The sequence below is a fragment of the Pistacia vera genome, unplaced genomic scaffold (assembly GCF_008641045.1).
Source record: "Pistacia vera cultivar Batoury unplaced genomic scaffold, PisVer_v2 Contig196, whole genome shotgun sequence".
NCBI classification, from domain to species: Eukaryota; Viridiplantae; Streptophyta; class Magnoliopsida; order Sapindales; family Anacardiaceae; genus Pistacia; species Pistacia vera.
The window spans coordinates 1,715,924-1,743,331 of record NW_022195997.1 but is presented as its reverse complement, the minus strand read 5'-3'; the positions used below and the strand labels follow the sequence as shown (position 1 = coordinate 1,743,331).

The 27,408-nt window shown below is 40.2% G+C and overlaps 1 protein-coding gene across 1 annotated transcript; it reads right to left on the bottom strand.

Annotated features, from left to right (window-relative positions):
• Positions 1–16,191: 16,191 nt before the first annotated feature.
• On the bottom strand, positions 16,192–18,267 carry LOC116127908 (putative F-box/LRR-repeat protein At3g18150). The gene is made up of 3 exons (XM_031413566.1): positions 17,131–18,267; positions 16,827–17,027; positions 16,192–16,392 (listed from the first exon to the last, which is right to left on the bottom strand). Exons 1-3 carry the CDS (start codon positions 18,265–18,267, stop codon positions 16,192–16,194), a joined length of 1,539 nt encoding a protein of 512 aa, XP_031269426.1.
• Positions 18,268–27,408: the final 9,141 nt, after the last annotated feature.

Here is a 27,408-nt window from a genome sequence, read left to right as displayed (position 1 = left end):
ATCCGACAATGCCAATATTCTATCAAGATTATCAATTCTCTTCTCCATCACTTCGCAGCCTGAGTAGCCTATAGAATAAACAAGTTTATGAAAAACTATTAGAAGACAATTTATTTTAAATGATTCCGAGATTGAATAAATTTAAACACTTAGAGCTACTGTTCCACGGTTAACAAAAAAGAAATGCACCTACACATAAAAGAAAAACAAAGTCTTCCTAAGTAAAAACTTCATCTTCAGCGAAAATTTCAAGGGTAAAGAAAAGCCATTGTTGTATTCTGTAAGTACATGATAGTCAAACATAAAAAATATAGAAAGATTAAGAAAGAAATTGAAATTGAAGTAAAGAAAGCACCTTTTTCGCCCAAACCAAACGATTTCCCAAATGGGTCGAAGAAGGTTTTACATTTGGGGGGGTTGAAGATTCTTAGGCTTAGGGTTAGGGTCTTTAGGAGGGAATTTTTTTAGTCTCAAGGAAATTGACCCGCTAAGTGCTTAATAAGAGGAAGAGAGGTGTTACAGAAACGACGTCGAACAAGAGGAAAGAATAAGTTGTGCAGGCATTTTTGTTTTGAAAACTGCGTGATATCAAGTGCATCAATGCACCACATCACATAATTAATGAAATAAAAATACCCTTACAACTCAATCTCACAACTCTAACATGATAATAGAATTGACCATATCACGTCAACTAACGACTTTGACTAAACATGAACAGTCATTCCTTAAAGACAAACGATTGTTCCTTAGGGAAAAACGATCTTTCATTATTAAGGAATGACTATTTGGAATGATTGTTCTTTTATAAAGAACAATCATTCCTTTTGAAGTAGAGGTGGAATGACTATTTGAAATGATTTTTTTTTTTATAAAATAACAATTATTCCTTATGAAAAAATGATCGTTCGTATTTAGTTAAAGTTATTTTGTGCTTTGGGTGTGGTCAGAGCTAACAGTTGGCAACTCAGCTGCTATGTTGGAATTGCTCAAGAAGGTTGTGAGATTGAGTTGTGAACATAGTATTACTCTTAATGAAAGATGAAGCAGTCAATAAGCAACTCACTTTCATCTCATGTTGCCATAGATACAACTTCTAATCAATTTATGTTGGTACCACTTTCAGGGATGGATGAACATTCATTTCAATATCCTATGGTAATTGGATGCATCCAAATTTCAATCTTGAAATTCCTAACAATGGGATGGTCATATTATCATAAAAGTTGAATCCAACAAACATTAGCTCTTCATGAAAAGAAGTGATCCATCCACACCTTGCACTAAAGCTATCTTGTTATGACTTCATTTTAGTCACTAGCCTTGCCTTTATGTCATGAGCCTAGAGTTTTCATGCAACGTAATTGAAAGAACAGCATGCATGCATAAAGAGTGGTGGAAATGGAGAAGAAAGCATAAAAATGGATTCAAGAAAACGGTTTTAAAAACAAAGCTTGGAAAATAGATTATACCTACTCCTTTGCTTTGGATTGATGAAGATTAGCCTCAAAGTAATGAGACCTCCACACTTTAACACCATCTTGAGAGGTTTAGAGAGTGTTCGTGGCTTTTAGAGAGAGTTTTGGTTTTGCTTTGAGTGAACAATGTGTGTTATGAACAAAAATGCAACCTTTTGCATTTATATATACTTGGGCAATTATTTATTTTTCACTTCAAAGCCCACTAAAATCTTATTTTATAAAGGGACCCCACGAATTTATTATGTTACCTTTTGAATAATCAATATTATTCAAGGACCCATGTAAACTAAACTAGTTTACAATGAGAACCCATAAAGTTACCCTTTTACCGTTTAACTATTAAAAGGTTATTTTTGTTTATCTCATTAATCTTAACACTTTAAGATATAATAATTAAATATAATTAATTATTGTTTGACCATTTTAATCCTTAAAATGTCACAAATAGTTTTCTATGTAACTATTACCACAGAAATCCCGTTATTACCCTCGGAAGGTGCTAGCCCTCTTCGGATAATCATTTCTCTCTCTCATCCTTCTCTAACTTCTCAAGGCTATTGGTGTGACCATGTAGGTCCACCGTGGATTAGCCATGAGCCGGTTCTGGATGAATCCGGAAACCTTTCCAGAGGCCCAACGACTATGGTAAACATCTAGCAATGTGCCATAGTCCCTAAACCACGATGAAGAAATACTTCATCGAACCCATTTTAGATCATACGTACCATGCAGGTAAAGTCCCTCCATTGAGATATCCTAATCAAGTATGGATTCATGGAACGTCAAAATCCTAAACTCGATCTTCTACCGAATTGTCGATCAATATGTTCGAAACTTGTCATCATAAACTTACTTTTGTATGACTAATAATAGACTCTGGCCAGAGATTCAGTTTTCTGACATTTATCGATGTTCGTCTAGGAACTCGAATCCGGATAGAGTCAGCGGTACTCTCGATCCTATATTTTCAAGTCAATGGATCCCCTCTTGACCATCGTTCGTTTCCGCATATGAACAACGCATGACCAAATAGGCTTTATTGTACGAAACATGATTAGTATCGTACTTATACACTGTATGAACCATACACATCCATATCGGATCCGACTACAATGTCTCAGGTCAAAGGACTACATCGTGCACTGATATAACCAAATGATAAATCATTGACTACATGCTTTTTCAAGTGATTTGTCATTATTCGGTCACGTTCGAAAAACAGTTCACCAACCGTTAATCCATACCAATGCCCCAGTGACATGACTATCATCGTCATCCATACTTATATCAACTCATGATATCTTTCGGAAGCATCCGGTATGCCTACTGTGCAATATAGTTGCCCAAATTTATATTGCTTCCGTAGGGAACCCTTTTCGATAATTCATTTACCTATTAAATGAATCATCTGGACAATTCATATACATACTTTATTTTAAATGCATGACTGAATAAAGGAAGCAATTTACATATATGAATTGAAGAACTCTTTCTTCTATTATTTATGATATATATAGATACAAGACAAAATGCTCTGAAACTGACAACACGAATGGTTTCTAGGGCATACACTAATATACACTAACAGTAATAGTCTGTGCAGCACTCTAACATCATACTTGAGAGTGCTAAGCCTACACGTATGTCATTCATCGGCTTGAGGTCTACTACTTTCATCCTATCATGGACTCATTATGGAAGCGACTCCAACTCTCGACCAGTTTGTACAAGAATGGCCTAATCCCTTCTTCATCATCGACTATGACTAACAACTCCTAACAGTTCTTGCACTCCTCTTTCGTGGAGAATCTCCTTCCTAAAAAGTCTTATGAAGTATTGTCAATGTGCTAGTAGGAAACACACGTGACGTTTCAATTGTCACACATCATGTGAATGCTTTGCAAAACTCTTTTACCTCGTACATTTACCACACTTGTTACTTTTGTAACGACATGACGGAATATGGTAGTGACAATTTAGCACCCCCTTCTTTTAACTTTGGTTATGACCAATTCCCATAGTGTGTGTAACAAGCGATGTGTACAAGGCTTTTCGGCCCAGCCTAGTCAGTTTAATCGGTCCAATCAGGAATCAGTCACTGAGCCAGGCTGGGCCGAGCTAGCCTAAAAACCGGGAGTATTAATCTACTCAATTTGACTCACGGTTGGATTGGTTACTGTAGCAACTTGGTGGTCCAACTGCTTTTGGGGGAAAATCGAGTGAACTTTTATACCCGGTTTTCAATTCCAAAAAGTGGTTTCTTTTCTGCTTTTCCCCATTTTTTCATTCCCTAACAAGCCCTAACCCATATTTTCTCTCTTCCATTGTCGATCTCTACATTTCATCTATTTACTTCTTCATATTTTCACTTCAGGCTACTAGGTTTTTATGAGGAGGCTATTAATTTTTGGGAATTGGGTCAATTTTGCGATTTGAATGTAGAAGGTTGCTGGTTTTTTTTTTTTTTTTATTTGAATGGAGTAAGCTGCTAGGTTTTTGCGATTTGGGTTAATTTTGTGATTTGAATGGAGGAGGTTGCTCGGTTTTTGAGAGGAGGCTACTAGTTTTTGGCTTTTTGCTATTTGGATCAATTTGCAATTTGAATGGAGTAGGTTGTTGGGTTTTGCGATTTGGGTCGATTTTGGGATTTAAATGGAGAAGGTTGCTAGGTTTTTTAGAGGAGGCTGCTGGTTTTTGCTATTTAGATTGATTTTGCAATTTAAATGGAGGAGATTATTGGGTTTTTTTTATTTGAATGGAGTAGGCTGTTGGGTTTTTGCGTTTTGGGTTGATTTTGGGATTTGAATGGAGAAGGTTGCTAAGTTTTTGCGAGGGGGCTACTGGTTTTTACGATTAGAATGTAGTAGGCTACTGTTTGTTTTATTGTGAGGGAGTTGGATTATGAGGAGGAAGAAGAACAAATTTATTGTCATACCACTATTGACAGTTACTAAATAGAGTATTTTATATCAAAAGATTATATGTAAAAGTAATGACAAAACATGATTAAAAGCGATTAAGGCAGTAATAAGACTCACAAAATAATTTGACAAAAAGTGTTGTCATTGGTGAGTATAGCAATACAGTAATGTTAAGTCTACAACCTTCTCTCACAATCCTAAACGTGACAACTCGTAATTAGTTAGTTAGTAAATAGATAGGTAGGTTTCAAAGCAAGCAAGCGAGACCCGTCACATTAGGGATTATGAGAGAATATTGTAAGATTGGGTTATGGACTTAGCATTGCTGATAGCAATAACTCAATCAAAATTACCAACAAAAATCTACTAGTTTGTTATGCCTAAAAATGTAAGGGCTGACGTCAGGACCCTTTAGCCTGCAATAGTCAGATCATTGGGACAACCACCGTTTGTGTCTGTCAGGATAGTGGGCGCACGTCAGGCTAGTCAGGAGACTGTGGTGCTCCCACGTGTCTAATCCCTGCTCTAAATCACGCAAATCACTCTGGAAGGTGGGCAATGTGACATAAAGAAGGATTTGCACGGATAATCCCACCAACTTGCAGATTTAGTGATCATTGCCTCAGGGCATCTGACCATAAATTAGGAATTCATCTCTCATTAAAGGGATTCGCACACTTTTCATTTGATTAATTACTCTCTCTTTTCTTAGCAATTGATACCTTGTAATATCATTGTAAAGTCAACTGGCTAACAGCGACCTGACCCCTATCATCAATACAAACATCAGTGGACGTAAGACTTGCTACCTTAGCATCCGAATCACTTTAAAACTATCTCCATTGCATTTATTATCTCTGACCCATTACTTTCACGTGTGATTTCTTGGCCCCTACAACGTTTCACACGTGCGCTTGGTTGGTGCAAAAATACACATCAACAGTTTGGCGCTAGAAGGAGGGCCTTGATTTAGTGTTCATCCTTCATCAGGAGAGTCTCCAACTCACCGATCCTACAGCAACGAATGGCCCGCCAACCAGAGCATGAGCAGACCAACCAGGGCACTCAGGGGTCCCCCCAAGTTCAGGGGGATACCTCTTCCAAAAAACCTTCAGCCCCGCAGAACGCTGTGGGAAACATCCCGTCAAGCTCACAGCTTGACCCCGCTATAAGAAGCTACCTGGAGAGGTTTGACAATACTCTCCAGACGGTCAACCAAAGGTTGGACCGTTTGGACCAAGGCGCACCATCCAAGTCAGCTGCGACGGTACAACCGCCAAAAATGCCCGCAGGTCGCGTGAAAGCACGGCAAAGGGAAATAGCTCGTGCCATGAGCACTGCAGCGCGAAGGTGAAAGGGTAAGCAAGTGGCAAAAAGCAAGCCTACGGGCTCTAAAGGGCCAGCAAACACCGACCGCGTCCCAAGCAGAATACCAGTCTCGCTGAGACTCGGTGAAAAGATGCAGCCTGAGTTGTCCTACGCCACATCGCAAGTACGTACCCATAAAAGCACTGGACGGGTCGATTCTTATCACCGTCAACAAGCCAATCTTGGTCGCCACCGTGCAAGAGGGTCACACACTTCGCGGGACGGTTCTCACCACCGCGAAGGTCGTGAGAATACCCCACACCTCTCATCGCCATCGCACGCCTCTAGTCAGGTGTGTCAAGAGTGGCTGGAACCGCCAGCCGAGGCGAGGAAGAGCCCGACCTCAGGGCATTCCTCAATCGTAACCGCGAGAATCGAACTTGCGTGGGTGAAAGCAACCCCCAAGCGACTCCACTGCCACAAATTGAAGAGCTACAGCGAGCTCTAGACAGGCTAACAGCTCAGTAAAATGAGCAGGGACAGATCGTGTCCCCCTTCTTTCCCAAAGTGTTAGCTACTCCACTCCCGCATGGATTCAGGATGCCCAACATGCGGGCGTTTAATGGAAACTCCGATCCGCAGGATCATCTGTATGAATTTAACGACCTGATGGAGCTTCACCAGGTCTCAAACTTGGAAAAATGCCACTGTCTAACAGTAACATTGACCCATGCCAAAAGGTGGTTCAGGTCACTCCCAACAGGGTCGGTCGATTCATGGCCTCAGATGAGCACGACATTCCTAAGGCATTTTCAAGCGAATCGGAAGTTTTCAATATCTTTGAGCTACCTTAGCAACATAAGCCAAGAAAGGGATGAATCCCTCCAGTCTTACATTGACCGTTTCCACAGGGAACTCAACAAAGTGGCTCATACTCCCGAAGAGTCTGTTCGGACTCTTATTATAGTCGAGGTTCGCCCTCAAACCGACCTGTGGAAGGAATTAAAAGCTGAGGAAGAATTAAAAGCTGAGGACGATGTCTCCCTCACAGGATTTTACAACCTTGCGAAGAAAACCTCCAAATAGAAAATTCCTTAGCAGCACTATGCCGTCGTGACCCCAGCACATCAAGCAGTATGTCTGGTCGAGGGGAAAGTAGAAGAGCTAATCGCAGAGGAGACGTTGACAATCAATGAAAAGGGAAGAAGCCCCGCTACGAGCACAAGAAGTCCTATGCTCATGTTCCTCGTCACGACCGCCACAGAGTTCAGTATACTCTACTAAATGCGTCTGTATCGGCCATTCTTGACAAGTCCAAGGAGGCCAGTCTGCTCGGTGAGCTAGAACCTATGAAAACTCCTGCGACAGCCAGGAATAATAAAAAATATTATCGCTTCCATCGAGACAACGGGCACCATACAGATGAATGCCGAGCTCTAAAGCAAGCAATTGAAGAGCTCATCAAGAAAGGGCACTTCAAGGAATATATTGATGACTCCGCTCCTGCAAAAGATAAGAACCAAGAGGAACAAAGAAGAAAGCGTCATGATCACAGTAATTATAGCAGCGTTAACATAATCTTTGGGGGACCGCACCTCGCAAGAAACACGCGGGGTGCGCAGGAAAGATACGCTCGCGAAGCTCATCACGACCCGATCAGGGTGATGAGCACGTCGCAACGACCATAAAAGGCTCGAAAGGAGGAGCCTATTGCCTTCGACGATAATGAGGCAACTCGTTTACATCATCCTCACGATGATGCCCTTGTGATCACTCCCCTAATAGGGTGCCATAATGTCTGTAGAATGCTCGTGGACAACAGAAGCGCTGTGAACATCCTGTTCCAGACCGCTTTCAAAAGAATGAACTTGGACGAGGCCGACCTGAAGCCCGCCTCGATCCCTCTTTATGGCTTTACAGGGGACCACCTGATCCCCAAAGGGACGATCCAGCTCCCAGTCACGCTTGGTGACTACGACGAGGTGACTAGGGTTACTGAATTCTTGGTCATGGATTGCCCATCGACCTTCAATGGAATCTTGGGGCGACCTCTGTTGAGGAGCTTCAAGGCAGTCACTTCAATATACCATCTCAAGATGAAGTTCCCAACTCCAACAGGGATAGGGGAAGTGAGCGGATCGCAAAGCGCATCTCGCGACTGCTACGTAAAAGCAGTACAGATGGCGTGTAAAGGAAAAGGCATTTCGCGATGTGTGCCCCGCCAGGCTATGACGATCAGCCGGATCGAGCCACAGCCTGGCCTAGCAGAGGATAATATAAATCCTCGAATCTAGGAAATCCCTCCCAGCGGCCCGGTTGAGGATCTGTCCGAAGTTTCGGTTGACCCAAAAAAGCCAAGCTGAGTGTTAAGAATCGGAAGCTATCTCAACCCCCAGGTCGTATCCGAGCTGATAAGCTTCCTAATTGAAAACATCGATGTGTTTGCCTGGTCGCATGCAGATATAGTTAGGATCAGCCCAGACATCATTTGCCATGTGTTAAACATCGATAACGAAGCCAAGCCAGTTCGCCAAAAAAGAAGAGCAATGGACCCGGAGCGGTATGCCACCTTGAAATTAGAAGTGGACAACCTCCTCCGAAATGGGTCCATCCGAGAGGCACTCTACCCGATCTGGGTTGCCAACCTGGTACTGGTAAAGAAGCCAAATGGCAAGTGGCGAACCTGCGTCGACTTCAACGACCTCAATAAGGCTTGCCCTAAAGACAACTTCCCCCTGCCAAGAATTGACCAGCTCGTGGATGCCACCTCGGGGCACGAGCTACTTAGTTTTATTGATGCATACTCGGGATACAATCAAATTCTGATGTATGGGCCGGACGAGGAGCATACGTCCTTCATTATAGACTAGGGGCTGTATTGTTACAAAGTTATGCCTTTCGGCCTCAAGAATGCTGGCGCGACCTACCAACGGTTGGTTAACCGAATGTTCTCTGACCAGATAGGAAGAATGATGGAGGTCTATGTGGATGACATGCTCGTCAAGTCCCGGGTCGCCTTAGAGCATATCGCACATCTCGCTGAGATGTTTGACATACTCCGGCTGTATAGAATGAAGCTGAATCCTCTCAAGTGTTCATTCGGGGTATCGTCAGGAAAGTTCCTAGGGTACATGGTTAATCAGCGGGGGATAGAAATAAACCCCGAGAAGATTCAAGCTCTGCTCGATATGGAGAGCCCGACCAGTAAAAAGCAGGTCATGTGTCTTAACGGGCGAATAGCGGCACTTGGTCGCTTCATATCAAGATTAACAGATCGCTGCTTGCCATTCTTCAATGTCCTAAAGGCCAACAAGAAATTCGAATGGACACCTGAGTGCAAACAGGCGTTCCAAAGCATAAAAGAACACTTCGAGAAACCACATCTCCTGTCCAAGCCTCTTCCTCAAGAAATCCTGCTTCTGTATATGTCCGTTTCTCAGTTCGCGGCCAGCGCAGCTCTGATTCGAGAAGAGGAAAATGCATAGTGGCCAGTGTACTATGCGAGCAAGTGCCTGACGGATGCCAAGATGCGGTATCTAGAAATGGAGCGATTAGCCTATGCCCTGCTGATCGCCTCCAGAAAGCTGCGACCTTACTTCCACGCCCATACTATCCATGTGATGACTAATTACCCACTCAGGCAAGTCCTTCAAAAGCCAGAAGCATTGGGTAAATTGCTTAAATGGGCCATGGAATTAAGTCAGTTCGATCTTAAGTACAAACCGAGATCGACCATAAAAGGGCAGGCAGTTGCTGACTTCATCTCAGAATTTTCCTATCTCCCAAGCGAGCAACAGCCTAGCGAAGCCATTCAGGAAGATATTCAGAACCTGTCGACCTGGAACCTCTACGTCGACAGGTCATCAAACAGAAAAAGGACCGGTGCCGGTCTTCTTCTTTTGAGCCCCGAAGGGGCTCGCATTCATGGCATTCTCCGGTTCGGATTCAAGGCGACCAACAATGAGGCTGAGTGTTGGCCAGAGAAATGGGCGCAACCGCAATCAATGTGTACAGTGATTCCATGCTGGTCGTCAACCAAATTCTGGGGGAATATCAGGCCAAGGAAGAGAACATGGTCCGTTATCTGAAAGAAGCCAAGGCCGCACTTGAGCCGTTCAAACATTTTGAAATCACTCAGATTCCCAGAGACAACAATTCTGTGGCCGATGCCCTGGCAAGAATAGCCTTGTCGTTGGACTCAGAGGCACCAGATAGTATTCTTGTTTGGCTCATCGAAACCCCAAGTATCAGCCCAATCGAACAGTCCGTGAATGAGACTCGTTCTGATTCCTGGATGACCCCTATTGTTCAGTACCTCAAGGATGGGACCTTACCGAACAACAAGGTTGAGGCAAGGGTCCTGCGAGCAAGATCTGCTCGCTATACTCTCATCGGGGACCAGCTGTATAGGAGAGGATTTAGTGCCCCTCTCCTTTGATGTGTAACCCGCGAAGAAGCGGACTATATTATGAGGGAAATTCATGAAGAGATCTGCGGTAATCACACCGCCGCACGGTCTCTTGTAAATAAGGTTGTTCGTCAAAGGTACTATTGGCCCCGAATTCAAGATGATGCTTACGACTTTGTCAAGAGATGTGATAAGTGTCAGCGGTTCACAAGCATACCGCGAGCTCCCTCCCATGAACTAGTAACTATGACTAGCCCCTGGCCTTTTTCAATGTGGGGGATCGATCTCATTGACCCCATGCCAGTTGGAAAAGGGGGAGTCAAAAATGCCGTGGTCGCGGTAGATTATTTCACCAAATGGGTAGAAGCCGAACCGCTAGCCGCGATCACAACCAGAAAGCTGAAGGACTTTGTTTTTAGGAATGTTGTGTGCCGTTTTGGAATTCCTCATACCCTCATTTCAGATAATGGAAAACAGTTCGACAATGAGGAATTCAAATAGTTTTGTGACGAGCTAGGCATCCATAAGAAATTCGCCTCTGTGGCAAGGCCGCAAGCAAATGGTCAAGTTGAAGCTGTCAACAAAACTATCAAGCACACTCTGAAGGCAAAGCTTGGCGCAGCTAAGGGGAATTGAGCCGACGACCTCCCCGAAGTCCTATGGGCATACCGAACAACTCCACGGACCTCTACCTCAAAAACACCCTTTTCGCTGGCATACGGGTGCGAAGCAATGGTTCCCGTCGAGGTAGGAACTGGTTCGCTTCGGAGAGACTTGTACACTGAGACTGATAATGAAGCACTCACAAGGGCAAGCCTGGACCTTATTGAAGAACATCGCAGCAAGGCTTCGCTAAAGATAGCAGCCTATCAGCAACGCACGAAGAAGTTCTTCGATTCAAAGGTCAAGCGAAGAGACTTCCAGGTCGGCGACCTGGTGTTAAAAGAAGTTCTCCTCGGAAACAGAGAACCAAGTGCGAGAGTTTTAGGGCCGAACTGGGAAGGTCCATACCGCATTGATAAAGTAATCAGACCGAGGACTTATCATCTCAAAAGGCTAAACGGTTCCAAGGTACCTCGAGCCTGGAATGCTAAGCATCTTCGGCCATACTATCAGTAATTCCGAACTGAGCTTTCCTTGTAAATTAATTTCTGATTTTTGTAAGTCATTTCTTTGTAAAGTTTTTATCTTAAGCATTTGTAAACAATCTCTATGTATGATCCTTTTCGTGCGAATAAGTTATGTTATCTTTGACTCAATGAATGTAAACGATCAGAAAGAACTCATGTATGATAAAGCGAACAGAAAATTGTAAAGGCAAAAAAAATGTATTTCATTACTAGGGAGTACAGCAGGAAAGAAGACATGATTACAAGACCTAATCCAGCCCTTACGGGGCCGACCTCTCTGTCCTAGGGCTGGTCGGCTGAGGGTTTGCCCGCGGCATGCCCCGAGCTCTCTGGTCGGGAGGCCGCCGCTTCATCATCCTCCCGCGCCATAGCCATGAGTGTTTCCTGCCAGTTTGGCGGGAGGTCAGACGGGTCAAGGAGAGGATTCTTTGGTCTCAAGGCATAAATAGATCGATTGCCCCGTCAACAGCCTTCTCCTCGAGCTCCTTTGTCAAGGAAGCAACTTTCCCTTGACTCTTTTGAAGTTCAACCTCAAGAGCCTGTATTAGTTTCTCAGAAGCCTCTCTCTCCTTTTTTGCTCGCGCGACCTGCAGGGAGGTCGCCTTCAACTCTTGGTCCTTCTCCCCGGCCAGTCTGGAGAATCTGGATACGGTCCTCTACAGCTCCTTTATCTCTTCTCCCTGCTTCTCAAGCTGCGCTTTCTGGAAATCCATAGTGCGAAGAGCTGCTTTTCTTTCATTCAAATAACTGTTCGCCGATTCGAGAGACAGGTTTTTCTCTGCTTCGGCAGCCTCCAAGTTTAGCTTAAGCACTGCGTTCTCCTCTTTCAAGGTGGCACCTCCCTTCGCGGCTCCCAGTTGTACTTTTTCCATGGACATTCTCATGGAAAGAAGAGCCTGCGAACAAAAGAAGAAATAGTTAGTTAACTGAAAGCAGCTAAGTTAAGCCCTCGTCGAGGACAGTTCGCTCACCTTGCTTAAATGTTGGATCGATGTGGACATCAGGTCCACATTGCTGGAACTTGCGAACTACTCAAAAGATTCCTAGAGTCCGCATTCCAGCAGGGCATATACCACCGGCTGCAGGAATTCTGGCAGGTTCCCTAGCTAGTCCAACACTGGGGGACCCTTCTTCGCGGCCTCAGCGGCTGTCGTGTCGTCCATAGGCGCCTTGCCCAACCTGCTCGTGTCTGGTCGTGACCTTCCTGGCTGCTCGCCTTCGGATTAAGTCTCTGATTCCTCGGCCTGAATCTGCTTCCTCTTTTTTCGCTGAGCCATGGTCTTCATCCTTGGCCGGGCAGGCGATGGCTTGGCAACCTTCATGGTTCGCATTGTTTCGTCCTCTTTTGGCTGTGGCTGGGATATTCTGAAAGGTCGCGCCGGCTGGCTCGAGGTCGCGCCTTTAGCCTGGGCGGCTGTTCGTGCAGCTTCGGCCACTTTAGCTTTCTTCGTCCGAGGGAAGTTGATATTCCTTCGACGAGGTTGCTCTGGTTCCTTTGGTGGCATGGTTGCTGCCACATGCATGGAAAGGTTAGTGAAGGCATTCTGTTCCACGACCAAGAAAAGAATAGGTTAGAGAAACTTACATGGTAGAGGCTCTAACGACGCGCTGGCGTTAAAGAAACCATACTTTCGCAAGTTCTCAGTTGTCATGAGTGTCCTCGCGTCGCGCTTGTCCTCAGGAAGGGAGTCAAACTGTAAGATTCTTCTTTTGTCGTGGAACAACCCTATTTCAGTTGTCTTGTTAACTGTCAAGGAAGAATAATCAGGTCGTTAAAGCGAACACGCTTCAAGCACAATGGGTTTGCCGAAAACAAAACAGAGGTACAAACGAAGAGAAAGATGCCTACTCGGATCCTGGAAGCGGCAATGGCCATCGTAACGAAAGAAGAAAAACTTTGTTTCGTAGGCTCCCGCGTTGCTAGAATAACTGTGTATCCCGTCGGCAATGGTAGGTCGCCTGGACAAGTAGTATGAATCCTTGTCCTTGCTCTTCTTCAGATAATACGAGCAGCCGAGCTCCAAGGCTATCAGCTCGCCCAGTCCGTTTTCCCGGCATGCGATGTATATTGCAACGGCAATGACGTACGCGTTCGGGGTCAGCTGCATCGGTGCAACCCCAAAGTGGTCCAAAAACGACCTAATGAAATGATGCAGGGGGATAAGTCCTCCACCCTTGATAATCTCCTCGGAGATCGCGGCCAGGCCTTTTGTTGGATACTGCGACGAACGAGTCAGGTCGTGGAATACATCCACTTCAATGCCGAATTGGCTTATTACCCTCTCAAGTTCTTCCTCGGTGAGTACCGAGAAAACCTCAAGAGGGATGCCAGGAGCACCATGCTGAGACGAGCTGGTTCCCTGCTCAGGTCTGATATCTGAGGGGTCTATGTTGCCAGTCTGCAAAAGTGGCAAGCAGAGGGATTATTTGGTCTCCATACGCTATATCGTACGATGACATGGAAGAAAATAAACTCCCTAAACCCTAAATAAATACCCTAGCAAAATGGCGGCTCGAACTCGACACAAACGACTAGTCTCCAATGGGTTACCGAAAGACCGACGCCATTAACTCATGGAAAAAATGAAAGGATAGCAAGAAAACTCTTACTCTCGGAGTACGATGACGGTGTCTGCTTCAGATGCCGGAAAAATGCAAGTCTGGAAGACAAAGGTTCTTGGCCTGCGGAAATCTTTCGTTCTCTGTGAAAATGGCTTTGGTAACATTGCCTGAGAACGATTTGTGGTTTTATAGCTCGTGGATCGGCGTTTGAATTTCCTGGAATTGAAACGACGTTCGAGCGGTAAAGGTTTCTTACCGTTGATCTTGGCCACGTGTCACTCATCAGCAAGGAAGGGTGAGCGAAACGACTGGAAGAAGTCAACCTTTCATCTTTCCTGTTGAAAAGCTTAAACGACGGCCATATCTCTCTCAGAGCATTAATTGCTTCTCAAATCTCCATTTAATGCTCTAGTAAGGTGCACCATTCCAACGCATATTGCATTTAATGTCTTGATAAAGCGCACTATTTCCGCATGCAAGGCATTAAATGTGATTGGCTGACATTCACCACGCAAGGGTGACACCTATCAGCACAGGGATGGCTTCATTAAATGCCTCTCTGTTACCAGAATAAACGGGTGACGTCAGATGAAACCAGGTCGTTCGTCCTTGAGCACGCGAGGTCGCGCTCATGCAAATGCCACTCCGACCTGCTTTCAAGCAGATTAAAGTTTCCAGAGATCATCTAGCCGCGGCATGACCTGTAGTTTCCAAGGTTTAATCCTCAAACCTTAAAAACTAGAGGGCTTATGTTATGCCTAAAAATGTAAGGGCTGACATCAGGACCCTTTAGCCCGCAATAGTCAGATCATTGGGACAACCACCGTCTGCATCCGTCAGGATAGTGGGCGCGCGTCAGGCTAGTCAGGAGGTTGTGGTGCTCCCATGTGTCCAATCCCTACTCTAAATCACGCAAATCACTCTGGAAGGTAGGCAATGTGACATAAAAAAGGATTTGCACGGATAATCCCATCAACTTGCAGATTTAGTGATCATTGCCTCAAGGCATCTGACTATAAATTAGGAATTCATCTCTCATTAAAGGGATTCGCACACTTTTCATTTGATTAATTACTCTCTCTTTTCTTAGCAATTGATACCTTGTAATATCATTGTAAAGTCAGCTAGCTAACAGCGACCTGACCCCTATCATCAATACAAACATCAGTGGACGTAAGACTTGCTACCTTAGCATCCGAACCACTTTAAAACTGTCTCCATTGCATTTATTATCTCTGACCCATTACTTTCACGTGTGATTTCTTGGCCCCTACAACGTTTCACACGTGCGTTTGATTAGTGCAAAAATACGCATCAACATAGTTAATTGTCGACTTTCTAGTTGGGTTCCAAAAACAAAAAAAAACAAAAAAGACTTTAAAATGAGTGGCTAAAACCCGAAGTGGGGTCCTAAAAACACATGGCCAACTCACCAAGTCCTTGGTGTTCGTCTTCTTTTAATGTTTAGATTACAAACATATCCACCTCCACCACAAGGTCCACAACCGAGTCAACTGCCCCACAAACACCATTTCACAAGGTTGACTCCACCAACAACATATAAATTACCCCAAAAACAATTAAGTAAAAATATCTACTCTTTTTATTCAATTTTATATACCCATTTTAGGATTAGGGATTAGGGATTTGAATTTCCTACTTCCAATTCACTATTTCCTTGATATCTTGCCAATTCTTTTCATCTTTTGTACTTTATTTAAAAGGCCATCAAAATCTATCGCATTTAAGTTTTAACTGACATTTTACAAAGCTTTGTTACTTTTGTATACAAGGAATTGAAAAAACTCAATTCTTTGAGATTTGATGTAATAACAAAAATTTCCTTCTCAATGATATTCAATATATCTCAGCTTATAAAGACAATTATCTTTGTTATACCATATGGTCAAACAGTGAACAATTGTGGGAAAAATCCGATGATTTTATGCCATCATAGTATGCTCCGGGATAATATTATTTTTTGTATCAACCATCGAAGAAATCCAACGGTCTCACAATAAACAGCCATCAGAGAATCAAATGATTGATATGCCATAACGTTCCCCTAATAACATATAAGTTTCCTGATTCTAGTCAATGTCTTAACATGCTATTAACATAAAGATAGCTAATCAGAAGATGTTAAAACGCCAGGGCAAGCAACCTAGTCACATCAGTAAAATTATATCACAAGCTACTGCTACATACAATATACGTCAAACTGATTTGCCTTCACGAAAGTTTAAGTCGAAAAATGATACCTATTCAAAGTTACCCAACGTTACATGAGAATTCGATAATGAAAACAGAATTTCTTAGTCGCTACTGATATCAAACAGACAACTATTTATCTCCATCATACAGATAACTAAACTTATTCCTCAATTCAAAAAAAGATGATTAAGCTCATTCCAGATATTGTCGTGAAAATAGAACCTTTCTCCGTACGCAGGCCGAGCAAAAAATGTCGCAGTATGTTCAATCTTAACTCCCTTGAGACAATTCTGCCAACATGAAATGGGAAGGGATTGGCAACAACTAGGAGTCTTTCCTTCGTGAATAAGCTGCTCCCTGTATGAGAACTGAAAAGACAAAAAGGACATTGTCTTAGGATCCAATATATTTCTCCCATTGTCTTCTCGAAAGGAAACAGAAAAGAATTCCAAAAATAAAAAAATCATCCTAACTCTACCTAAAAGTAAATAATGATTTTTTTTTTTTTTCAAAGACAAATGACAAATAATTAAGCAAAATCCTAACTCCACCTAAAAGTACATGATGTACAGTTAGAATACGTTGATTTCAAAAACTAGCATTTTTATTATCTAAACTAACTATCATTTACGTTTTGATTTATCACATCAAGAGCTACTATTTGAGAAAACCTTTACCTCCTTTAACATGAAAGGCATAAACATAGTAAAACAAACAAAAATGGTTAATCAATCAAAATCTCCCAATAGAACCTCACAGCATATACCAAGTCTTGAATTCATTAATGTAATATATCCGGTACCTGAAAAGAATACTTATGACTGTCACCTAAGTGAAAACTCAACGATATAGTCTCTATATGAGGTGAAAGCCAGAGCAAGCTGTCCACTAGTTTGGGAATCATAAAATCCAACAGATCATCAACTATAAGGAGGTTCAAATGTTTGACACCGCATAACAGGGGATGTAAGATTTGCCTGCATTCTCTAGGAACAATGACAACCTTCACAAAAGAAAAAAATATATATTAGTAAGAAAAGAAAATAATTTTTTATTAAAAGCATATTTAAAAAAAAAAAAAGAGAGATCAGTAAATATAGACGTACTGCACCCGTGCGAAGATGCAAATTCAGCACTTCAGAACACTGATTAACGTTTGCAAGAAGTTCGGTATACTTAACTAAATCCTGAATATCCGTATTACCAGAGATGTAGAGATCAGTTTCTGACAAAGCCATAGCATTTGAAGTAAAGGATATTGGAAGACCCCTAAATCTGAATATACTTAAATTAGGAGTCTCAAGCTTTACTTCAACCAAATCAGATCCAATTATGACCAATTCCTTAAGACTAGGACTTGAAATTTTGATACTCCTTAACTTACGACAATAAGCTATGCTTAAGAACTGGAGGAGTGAAAAATCTGAAATTACATTACATAACCAATCATCCGTTATTGAAAGCTCTGATAATAGTAAGCATTTCAGATTCTTACAACAGGCTATATCGATCACACATGTTTCCATATCAGTAATAGTCACTGAATGAACATTCAATGCATTGATCTCCACCTTTTCGAGTTCAACATTGTTACTTATCTCGATTTCATGGAGTTCACTAAGACTAAATAGCTCTAGACTTTTAAAGCCTTTAGATGATTCAATTGTCAGATACTCGATCAATGGGCACCTAGCAAAGAGATTCTCAATCATTTGATCATCTACATAAACACCCACCAGACACAATTTTCTCAAAGACAACAGCACACCAATTCTTGGACGGGACAGATTACAGCGATACAACTCTAACACATCAATTGATTTTGCACAAAAAACAATTTGAGGCAAATTGTATCGTCCCCAGAAAAATGGAAATTGAAGTTTAAGCACTTTGACATTACTTCCAATTGCAAAGCAAACACATCGATCTACCAATGCTGCAAATTCTGGATCATTCCAAAAACCAGACAAGCTAATCACGAGCTTCCTTAAACTTATCATCTCCATGCGACGGTTTAGTAAAGTTTGTTCTATAAACTTCAACTCCTCTTTTGCCCTTGCAAAATCACCGTCAGTGTGATCATCAAGTACTAAAATCGGACATGTATACCATGTTTCTTTCCAACTTTTAGACAATACACTAGTTCGAACGGCTTGTTTCAGTGACACGAATGACAAAATATGGTGCAATATTGAATCCGGCAATGCCGATATTCTATCAAGATTATCAATTCTGTTCTCCATCGAATCACACCCTGAGTAGCCTATAGAATAATCAAGTTTATGAAATACAATTAGAAGACAACTTTTTCAAGTAATTCTAAGGTTTAACAAATTTAAACACTTGGAGCTAAAGCCCCATGGTTAGCAAAAAAGAAATGCACCCACACAGGAAAGAAAAACAAAGTCTTCCTAACTAAAAACTTCATCTTCAGCGAAAATTTTATGGGGAAAAAAAGGCCATTGCTGTATTCTGTAAAGCACATGATATCAAAAATTAAAAAAAAAAAAACCAAAAACCAAAAACAAAAAGATTAAGAAAGAAATCGATATTGAAGTAAAGAAAGCAACTTTTCACCCAAACAAGCTATTTGCCAAATGGGTCCAAGAAGGTTTTACTTACATGATTTCCCAAATGGGTCCAAGAAGGTTTTACTTACATTAGAGAAGTTGCAGATTCTTTTTTCTTAGGCTTAGGATTACAGTTTTTAGGAGGGAAATAAAAATACAAAATGATTAAGAAAGAAATCGATATTGAAGTAAAGAAAGCACCTTTTTCACCCAAACAAGCGATTTCCCAAATGGGTCCAAGAAGGTTTTACTTACATGGTTTCCCAAATGGGTCCAAGAAGGTTTTACTTACATTAGAGAGGTTGCAGATTCTTTTTTCTTAGGCTTAGGATTACAGTTTTTAGGAGGGAAATAAAAATACAAAATGATTAAGAAAGAAATCGATATTGAAGTAAAGAAAGCACCTTTTTCACCCAAACAAGCGATTTCCCAAATGGGTCCAAGAAGGTTTTACTTACATGGTTTCCCAAATGGGTCCAAGAAGGTTTTACTTGCATTTGAGAGGTTGCAGATTCTTGTTACGGTTTTTTGGAGGGAATTTTTTTGAGGAAATCTAACTGATATGCCTTCCAAGTTTGGAAATGAGAATATAACTTGAGAAGGTTTTTTTTTTTTTTTTTTTTGAGTTTAAAAATCTGACGTGACGAATTTTAGGTGTAATTAAAACAGCAAAAAGGGTTAAGGTGAAAATATTTAAACATTTGTGGGTTAAAATATAATAAAAATAAGTTGATTTATTATTTGAAAGACAAAACACATTCCTCTTAGTTTCTCTTTCTCAAAACGCGATTCAAACACCTTCATCTCTCTCGTTTTTTTTCTTGCAATTTTCTATCATTTCTCATTTTCTTTGCTCTTTACAATTTTGCCATTCCTTACCATTCTCGATTAAGTTACAATAGTTGAGATCCTCAAAGAAATCAAAAAAAACTTGTCCACTCCTCAAATTGTAAGCCCCACTACATCTATCAAAAATGAAAAAAAAAAGAGGTTGTGGTGGAGCAACTTCTGATAACTAAAATTGCTCCACCGGTAGAGGACACCTCGCTTATCTATGTTGGATCGCTTAAGCGAGAACTGACATTGTTTAAACGATCAAGGATAATTTGCTTTTGTACTTAGAATAATCATTCTCAAATACACAACCACTTAAGCGAAATCTGCTCTCAATAATAATAAGCATTTTAGATTCTTACAAGAGGCAACATTGATCACACATGTTTTCATATCAATAATAGTTACTGAATGAACATCCAATGCTTTGATCTCCACCTTTTTGTGTTCATCATTGTTACTCTTCTTGACTTAATGGAGTTTGCTAAGACTAATAGCTCTAAGCTTTTAAAGCCTTTAGTTGATTCAATTGTCAGATACTCAAGCAATGGGCAGCTAGCAAAGAGATTCTCAATCATTTGGCCATCAACATAAACATCCACCAGACACAATTTTCTCAAAGACAACTGGACACCAATTCTTGGATGGCACAGCTTACAGCCATACAACTATAACACATTAATGGATTTTGCACAAAAAACAATTTGAGGCAAATTGTATCCTCCCCTTAAAAATGGAAATCGAAGTTCACTTCCAATTGCAAAGCAAACACATCGATCTACCGATGCTGCAAATTCATCATCCCAAAACCAAGACAAGCTAATCACGAGCTTCCTTAAACTTATCATCTCCATGTGACGGTTTAGCGAAGTTTGTTCCATACACTTCAACACCTCTTTTACCCTTCCAAAACAACCGTGAGTGTGATCATTAAGTAATAAAATCGGACATGTATGCCATGTTTCTTTCCATCTTTTAGACAATACACTAGTTCGAACAGCTTGTTCCAGTGACACGAATGACAAAATATGGTGCAAGATTGAATCCGGCAATGCCGATATTCTATCAAGATTATCAATTCTCTTCTCCATCACATCACAGCCTGTGTAGCCTATAGAATAAACAAGTTTATGAAATACTATTAGAAGACAATTTATTTTAAATGATTCTGAAGTTGAATAAATTTAAACACTTAAGAGCTATTGTCCCATAGTTAACAAAAAAGAAATGCACCTACACATAAAAGAAAAACAAAGTCTTCCTAACTAAAAACTTCATCTTCGGCGAAAATTTTAAGGGTAGAGAAAAGCCATTGTTGTATTCTGTAAGTGCATGATACTCAAACATAAAAAATATAGAAAGATTAAGAAAGAAAGTACCTTTTTCGCCCAAATCAAACGATTTCCCAAATGGGTCCAAGAAGGTTTTACATTTGGGAAGTTGAAGATTCTTAGGCTTAGGGTTAGGGTCTTTAGGAGGGAATTTTTTTAGTCTTGAGGAAATTGACCCGCCAAGTGCTTAATAAGATTAAGAGAGGTGTTACAGAAACGACATCGGACAAGAGGAAAGAATATGTTGTGCAAGCATTTTTGTTTTGAAAACTGCGTGATATCAAGTGCATCAATGACCACATCACATCATTAATAAAATAAAAATACACTTACAACTCAATCTCACAACTCTAACATTATAATAGAATTGACCATATCACGGCAACTAACAATTTTGACTAAACATAAACAGTCGTTCCTTAAAGACGAACGGTTGTTCCTTAGGGAAAAACGATCTTTCATTATTAAGGAATGACTATTTGGAATGATTTTTTTTAATAAAAGAACAATCATTCCTTATGAAAGAACGATCGTTCGTATTTAGTTAAAAGTCATTTTGTGCTTTGGGTGTGGTCAGAGCTAACAGTTGCCAACTCAACTGCTATGTTGAAATTGCTAAAAAAAGGTTGTGAGATTGAGTTGTGAACATAGTATTACTCCTAATGAAAGGTGAAGCGGTCAATAAGCAACTCACTTTCATCTCATGCTGCCATAGATACAACTTCTATTCAATTTGTGCTGGTACCACTTTCAGGGATGGATGAACATTCATTTCAATATCCTATGCTAATTGGATGCATCCAAATTTCAATCTTGAAATTCCTAACAAAGGGATGGTCATATTATCATAAAAGTTGAATCCAACAAACATTAGCTCTTCATGAAAAGAAGTGATCCATCCACACCTTGCACTAAAGTTATCTTGTTACGACTTCATTTTAGTTACAAGCCTTGCCTTTGTGTCACGAGCCTAGAGTTTTCATGCAAGGTAATAGTCTGTGCAGCACTCTAACATCATACTTGAGAGTGCTAAGTCTACACGTATGTCATTCATCAGCTTGAGGTCTATTACTTTCATCCTATCATGGACTCATTATGGAAGCGACTCCAACTCTCAACCAGTTTGTGCAGGAATGGCCTAATGGCCTAATCCTTTCTTCATCATCGACTATGAATAACAACTCCTAACAGTTCTTGCACTCCCCTTTCGTGGAGCATCTCCTTCCTAAAAAGTCTTATGAAGTATTGTCAATGTGCTAGGAGGAAACACACGTGACGTTTCAACTGTCACACATCATGTGAATGCTTTGCAAAACTCTTTTACCTCGTACATTTACCACACTTGTTGCTTTTGTCACAACATGACGGAATAAGGTCGTGACAATTTAACACCCCCTTCTTTTAACTTTGGTTATGACCAATTCCCATAGTGTGTGTAACAAGCAATGTGTAGAAGGCTTTCTGGCCCGACCCGGTCAGTTTAACTGGTTCGACCAGGAACCGATCACTGAGCCGGGCTAGGCAGGCCTAAAAACCGGGAGTATTAATCTACTCAATTTGACTCGCAGTTGGACCGGTTACTGTAGCAACTCACCGGTCTAACAGCTTTTGGGGGAAAACCGAGTGAACTTTTGTACTCGGTTTTCAATTCCAAAAAGTGGGTTTCTTTTCTGCTTTTCCCCATTTTTTCATTTCCTGTCAAGCTCTACCCCATATTTTCTCTCTTCCATTGTCAATCTCTTCATTTCATCTCTTCACTTCTTCATATTTTCACTTCAGGCTGTTGGGTTTTTGTGAGGAGGTTATTAATTTTTGCGAATTGGGTCAATTTTGTGATTTGAATGTAGGAGGTTGTTGGATTTTTTTTTATTTGAATGGAGTAAGCTGCTGGATTTTTGCGATTTGGGTTAATTTTGTGATTTGAATGGAGGAGGTTGCTCGGTTTTTTAGAGGAGGCTGCTAGTTTTTGGCTTTTTGGATCGATTTGCGATTTGAATGAAAGGGATTGTTGGGTTTTTTCGATTTGAATGGAGTAGGTTGCTCGGTTTTGCGATTTGGGTTGATTTTGGGATTTGAATGGAGAAGGTTGCTCGGTTTTTTAGAGGAGGCTGCTGGTTTTTGCTATTTAGATTGATTTTGCAATTTAAATCGAGGAGATTACTGGGTTTTTTTTATTTGAATGGAGTAGGCTGTTGGGTTTTTGCGATTTGGGTCGATTTTGAGATTTGAATGGAGAAGGTTATTGAGTTTTTGGGAGGAGGCTGCTGGTTTTTGCGATTAGAATGTAGTAGGCTATTGTTTGTTTTATTGTGAGGGAGTTGGATTATGAGGAGGAAGAAGAACAAATTTATTGTCATACCATTATTGACGGTTACTAAATATAGTATTTTTTATCAAAAGATTATATGTAAAAGTAATGACAAAACATGATTAAAAGCAAATAAGGCAGTAATAAGGCTCACAAAATGATTTGACAAAAAGTGTTGCCATTGGTGAGCATAGCAATACAGTAATGTTGAGTCTACAATCCAATCTCACAACCTTCTCTCACAATCCTAAACGTGACAACTCGTAATTGGTTAGTTAGTAACTAGACAGGTAGGTTTCATAGCAAGCAGGCGAGACCCGTCACATTAGGAATTGTGAGAGAATATTATAAAATTGGGTTATAGACTTAGCATTACTTATAGCAATAATTCAATCAAAATTACCGACAAAAATCTACTAGTTAATTGTCGACTTTCTAGTTGGGTTCCCAAAAAAAAAGGGAAAAAAACCTTAAAATGAGTGGCTAAAACCCGAAGTGGGGTCCTAAAAACACATGGCCAAGTCACCAAGTCCTTGATGTTCATCTTGTTTTAATATTTAGATTGCAAACATATCCACCCCCACTACCACCACCACCACCACCGAGACAACTCCCCCACAAACACCATTTCACAAGGTTGACTCCACCAACAACATATAAATTACCCCAAAAAAAATTAAGTAAAAACATCTACTCTTTTTATTCAATTTTATATACCCATTTAAGGATTAGGTATTTGAATTTCCTACTTCCAATTCACTATTTCCCTCCTTGATATCTTGCCAATTCTTTTCATCTTTTGTATTTTATTTGAAAGGCCATCAAAATCTATCGCATTTAACTGACATTTTACAAAAGCTATGTTACTTTTGTATACAAGGAATTAAAAAAAAAAAAACTCAATTCTTTGAGGTTTGATGCATAACAAAAATTTCCTTCTCAATGATATTCAATATATCTCAAAGTTACCCAACGTTACATGAGAATTTCTTAGTCGCTACTGATATCAAACAGATACCTATTTATCTCCATCAAACAGATAACTAAATTTATTCCCCAAATTCAAATGAAGATTATTAAGCTCATCCCAGATATTGTCATGAAAATAGAACCTTTCTCCGTAAGCAGGCCGAGCAGAAAATGTCGCAGTATGTTCAATCTTAACTCCCTTGAGACAATTCTGCCAACATGAAATGGGAAGGGATTGGCAACAACTAGGAGTCTTTCCTTCGTGAATAAGCTGCTCCTTGTATGAGAACTGAAACAAAAATCAATGGCAATAAACAATAGTTCCTATCCACAAAAAGGACATTGATCCAATATATTTCTCCCATTTTCTTCTCGATAGGAAACAGAAAAGAATTCAATTACTGATCAATAGGTTATTTACCCTCATTCAGCTGAACCGCTGATGACAAATATTCCAAAAATAAAAAATTCATCCTAACTCTACCTAAAAGTAAATAATGATTTTTATTTTTATTTTTTCAAAGACAAATGACAAATAATTAAGCAAAATCCTAACTCCACCTAAAAGTACATGATGTATAGTTAGAATATGTTGATATCAAAAACTAGCATTTTTATTATCTAAACTAACTATCATTTACGTTTTGATTTATCACATCAAGAGCTACTATTTGAGAGAACCTTTACCTCCTTTAACATGAAAGGCATAAACATAGTAAAACAAACAAAAATGGTTAATCAATCACAATCTCCTAATAGAACCTCACAGCATATACCAAGTCTTGAATTCATTAATGTAATATATCCGGTACCTGAAAAGAATACTTTTGACTGTCACCTAAGTGAAAACTCATCGATATAGTCTCTATATGAGGTGAAAGCCAGAGCAAGCTGTCCACTAGTTCGGGAATCGTAAAATCCGACAGATCATCACCTATAAGTATAAGTACGTTCAAATGTTTGACACCGCATAAAAGGGGATGTAAGATCTGCCTGCATTCTTTAGGAACCATGACAACCTTCACAAAAGAAAAAAAAAATATTAGTAATAAAAGAAAAGAAAATTTTATTAAAAGCATATTAAAAAAAAAAGAGAGAGAGAGATTAGTAAATTAGACGTACTGCACCCGTGCGAAGATGCAATTCCAGCACTTCAGACACTGATTACGTTTGCAAGAAGTTCGGTATACTTAACAAATCCTGAATTCCCTATTACCAGAGAGTAGAGATCAGTTTCTGACAAAGCCATAGCATTTGAAGTAAAGGATATTGGAAGACCCCTAAATCTGAATATACTTAAATTGGGAGTCTCAGCTTTACTTCAACCAAATCAGATCCAATTATGACCAATTCCGTAAGACTAGGACTTGAAATTTGATACTCCTTACTTACGACAATAAGCTATGCTTAAGAACTGGAGGAGTGAAAAATCTGAAATTACATTACATAACCAATCTCGTTTTGAAAGCTCTGATAATAGTAAGCATTTCAGATTCTTACAACAGGCTAATTGATCACACATGTTTCCATATCAGTATAGTCACTGAATGAACATTCAATGCATTGATCTCCACCTTTTCGGGTTCACCATTGTTACTTATCTCGCTTCATGGAGTTCGCTAAGACTAAATAGCTCTAGCTTTTAAGCCTTTAGATGATTCAATTGTCAGATACTCAATCAGTGGGCACCTAGCAAAGAGATTCTCAATCATTTGATCATCTACATAAACACCCACCAGACACAATTTTCTCAAGACAACTGCACACCAATTCTTGGACGGACAGATTACAGTGATACAACTCTAACACATCATTGATTTTGCACAAAAAACAATTTGAGGCAAATTGTATCGTCCCCAGCAAAATGGAAATTGAAGTTTAAGCTCTGACATTACTCCAATTGCAAAGCCAACACACTCGATCTACCAATGCTGCAAATTGGATCATTCCAAAAACAAGACAAGCTAATCACGAGCTTCCTTAAACTTATCATCTCCATGACGGTTTAGCAAAGTTGTTCTAAAACTTCAACTCCTCTTTTGCCCTTGCAAAATCACCAAGTACTAAAATGGGCCATGTATGCCATGTTTCTTTCCAACTTTTAGACAATACACTAGTTCGAACAGCTTGTTTCAGCGACGAATGACAAAATACGGTGCAATATTGAATCCGGCAATGCCGATTTCTATCAGATTATCAATTCTGTTCTCCATCGAATCACACCCTGAGTAGCCTATAGAATAAACAGTTTATGAAATACTATTAGAAGCACAACTTTTAAAAAATCTAAGGTTTAACAAATTTAAACACTAGAGCTAAAGCCCCATGGTTAGCAAAAAGAAATGCACCCACACAGGAAAGAAAACAAAGTCTTCCTAACTAAAAACTTCATCTTCACGAAATTTTATGGGGAAAAAAAGGGCATTGCTGTACTCTGTAAGTACATGATATCAAATTAAAAAAAAAAAAAAACAAAACAAAACAAAAAGATTAGCAAGAAATCGATATTGAAGCAAAGAAAGCAACTTTTCACCCAAACAAGCGATTTCCCAAATGGTCCAAAAAGTTTTACTTACATTTGAGATGGTTGCCAGATTCTTGTTTCTTAGGCTTAGGATTACGGTTTTTAGGAGGGAAATGAAATACAAAAAGATTAAGAAAGAATCGATATTGAAGTAAAGAAAGCACCTTTTTCACCCAAACAAGCGATTTCCCAAATGGGTCCAAGAGGTTTTACTTGCATTTGAGAGGTTGCAGATTCCTGTTACGGTTATTTGGAGGGAATTTTTTTGAGGAAATCTAACTGATATCCTTCCAAGTTTGGAAATGGAATAAACTAAAAAGGTTTTTTGATTTTTTTTTTGTTTGGGTTAAAAATCCGACGTGACGAATTTTAAGTGATTAAACACGCAAAAAGGTTTAGATTGAAAATATTTAAACGTTTGTGGGTTAAAATATAATAAAAAAGTTGATTTATTATTTTGAAAGGCAAAACGCATTCTCTTATTTCTCTTCTCAAAATGCATTCAAACACCTTCATCTCTCTCGTTTTTTTTCCAATTTTCTGTCATTTCTCAATTCTTTGCTCTTTGCAATTTTGCCATTCCTTACCACCTGATTAAGTTACAATATTGAATCCTCAAGAAACCAAAAAAAATCCTGTCCACTCCCCAATTGTAGGCACCACTAGTCCACCAAAAATGGAGAAAGAGGTTCGGTGGAGCACTTCTGATGACTGAAGCTGCTCCACCGTAGAGGACGCCTCGTCGGTAGAGGAGATGGCGCCGGAAGAAGAATGGACAACAGATTTAAAATTGAAAATGAAGGGGAGGACGTCAGCGCAAATTCTGGCGAGGATGTGGGAGGGAAGAA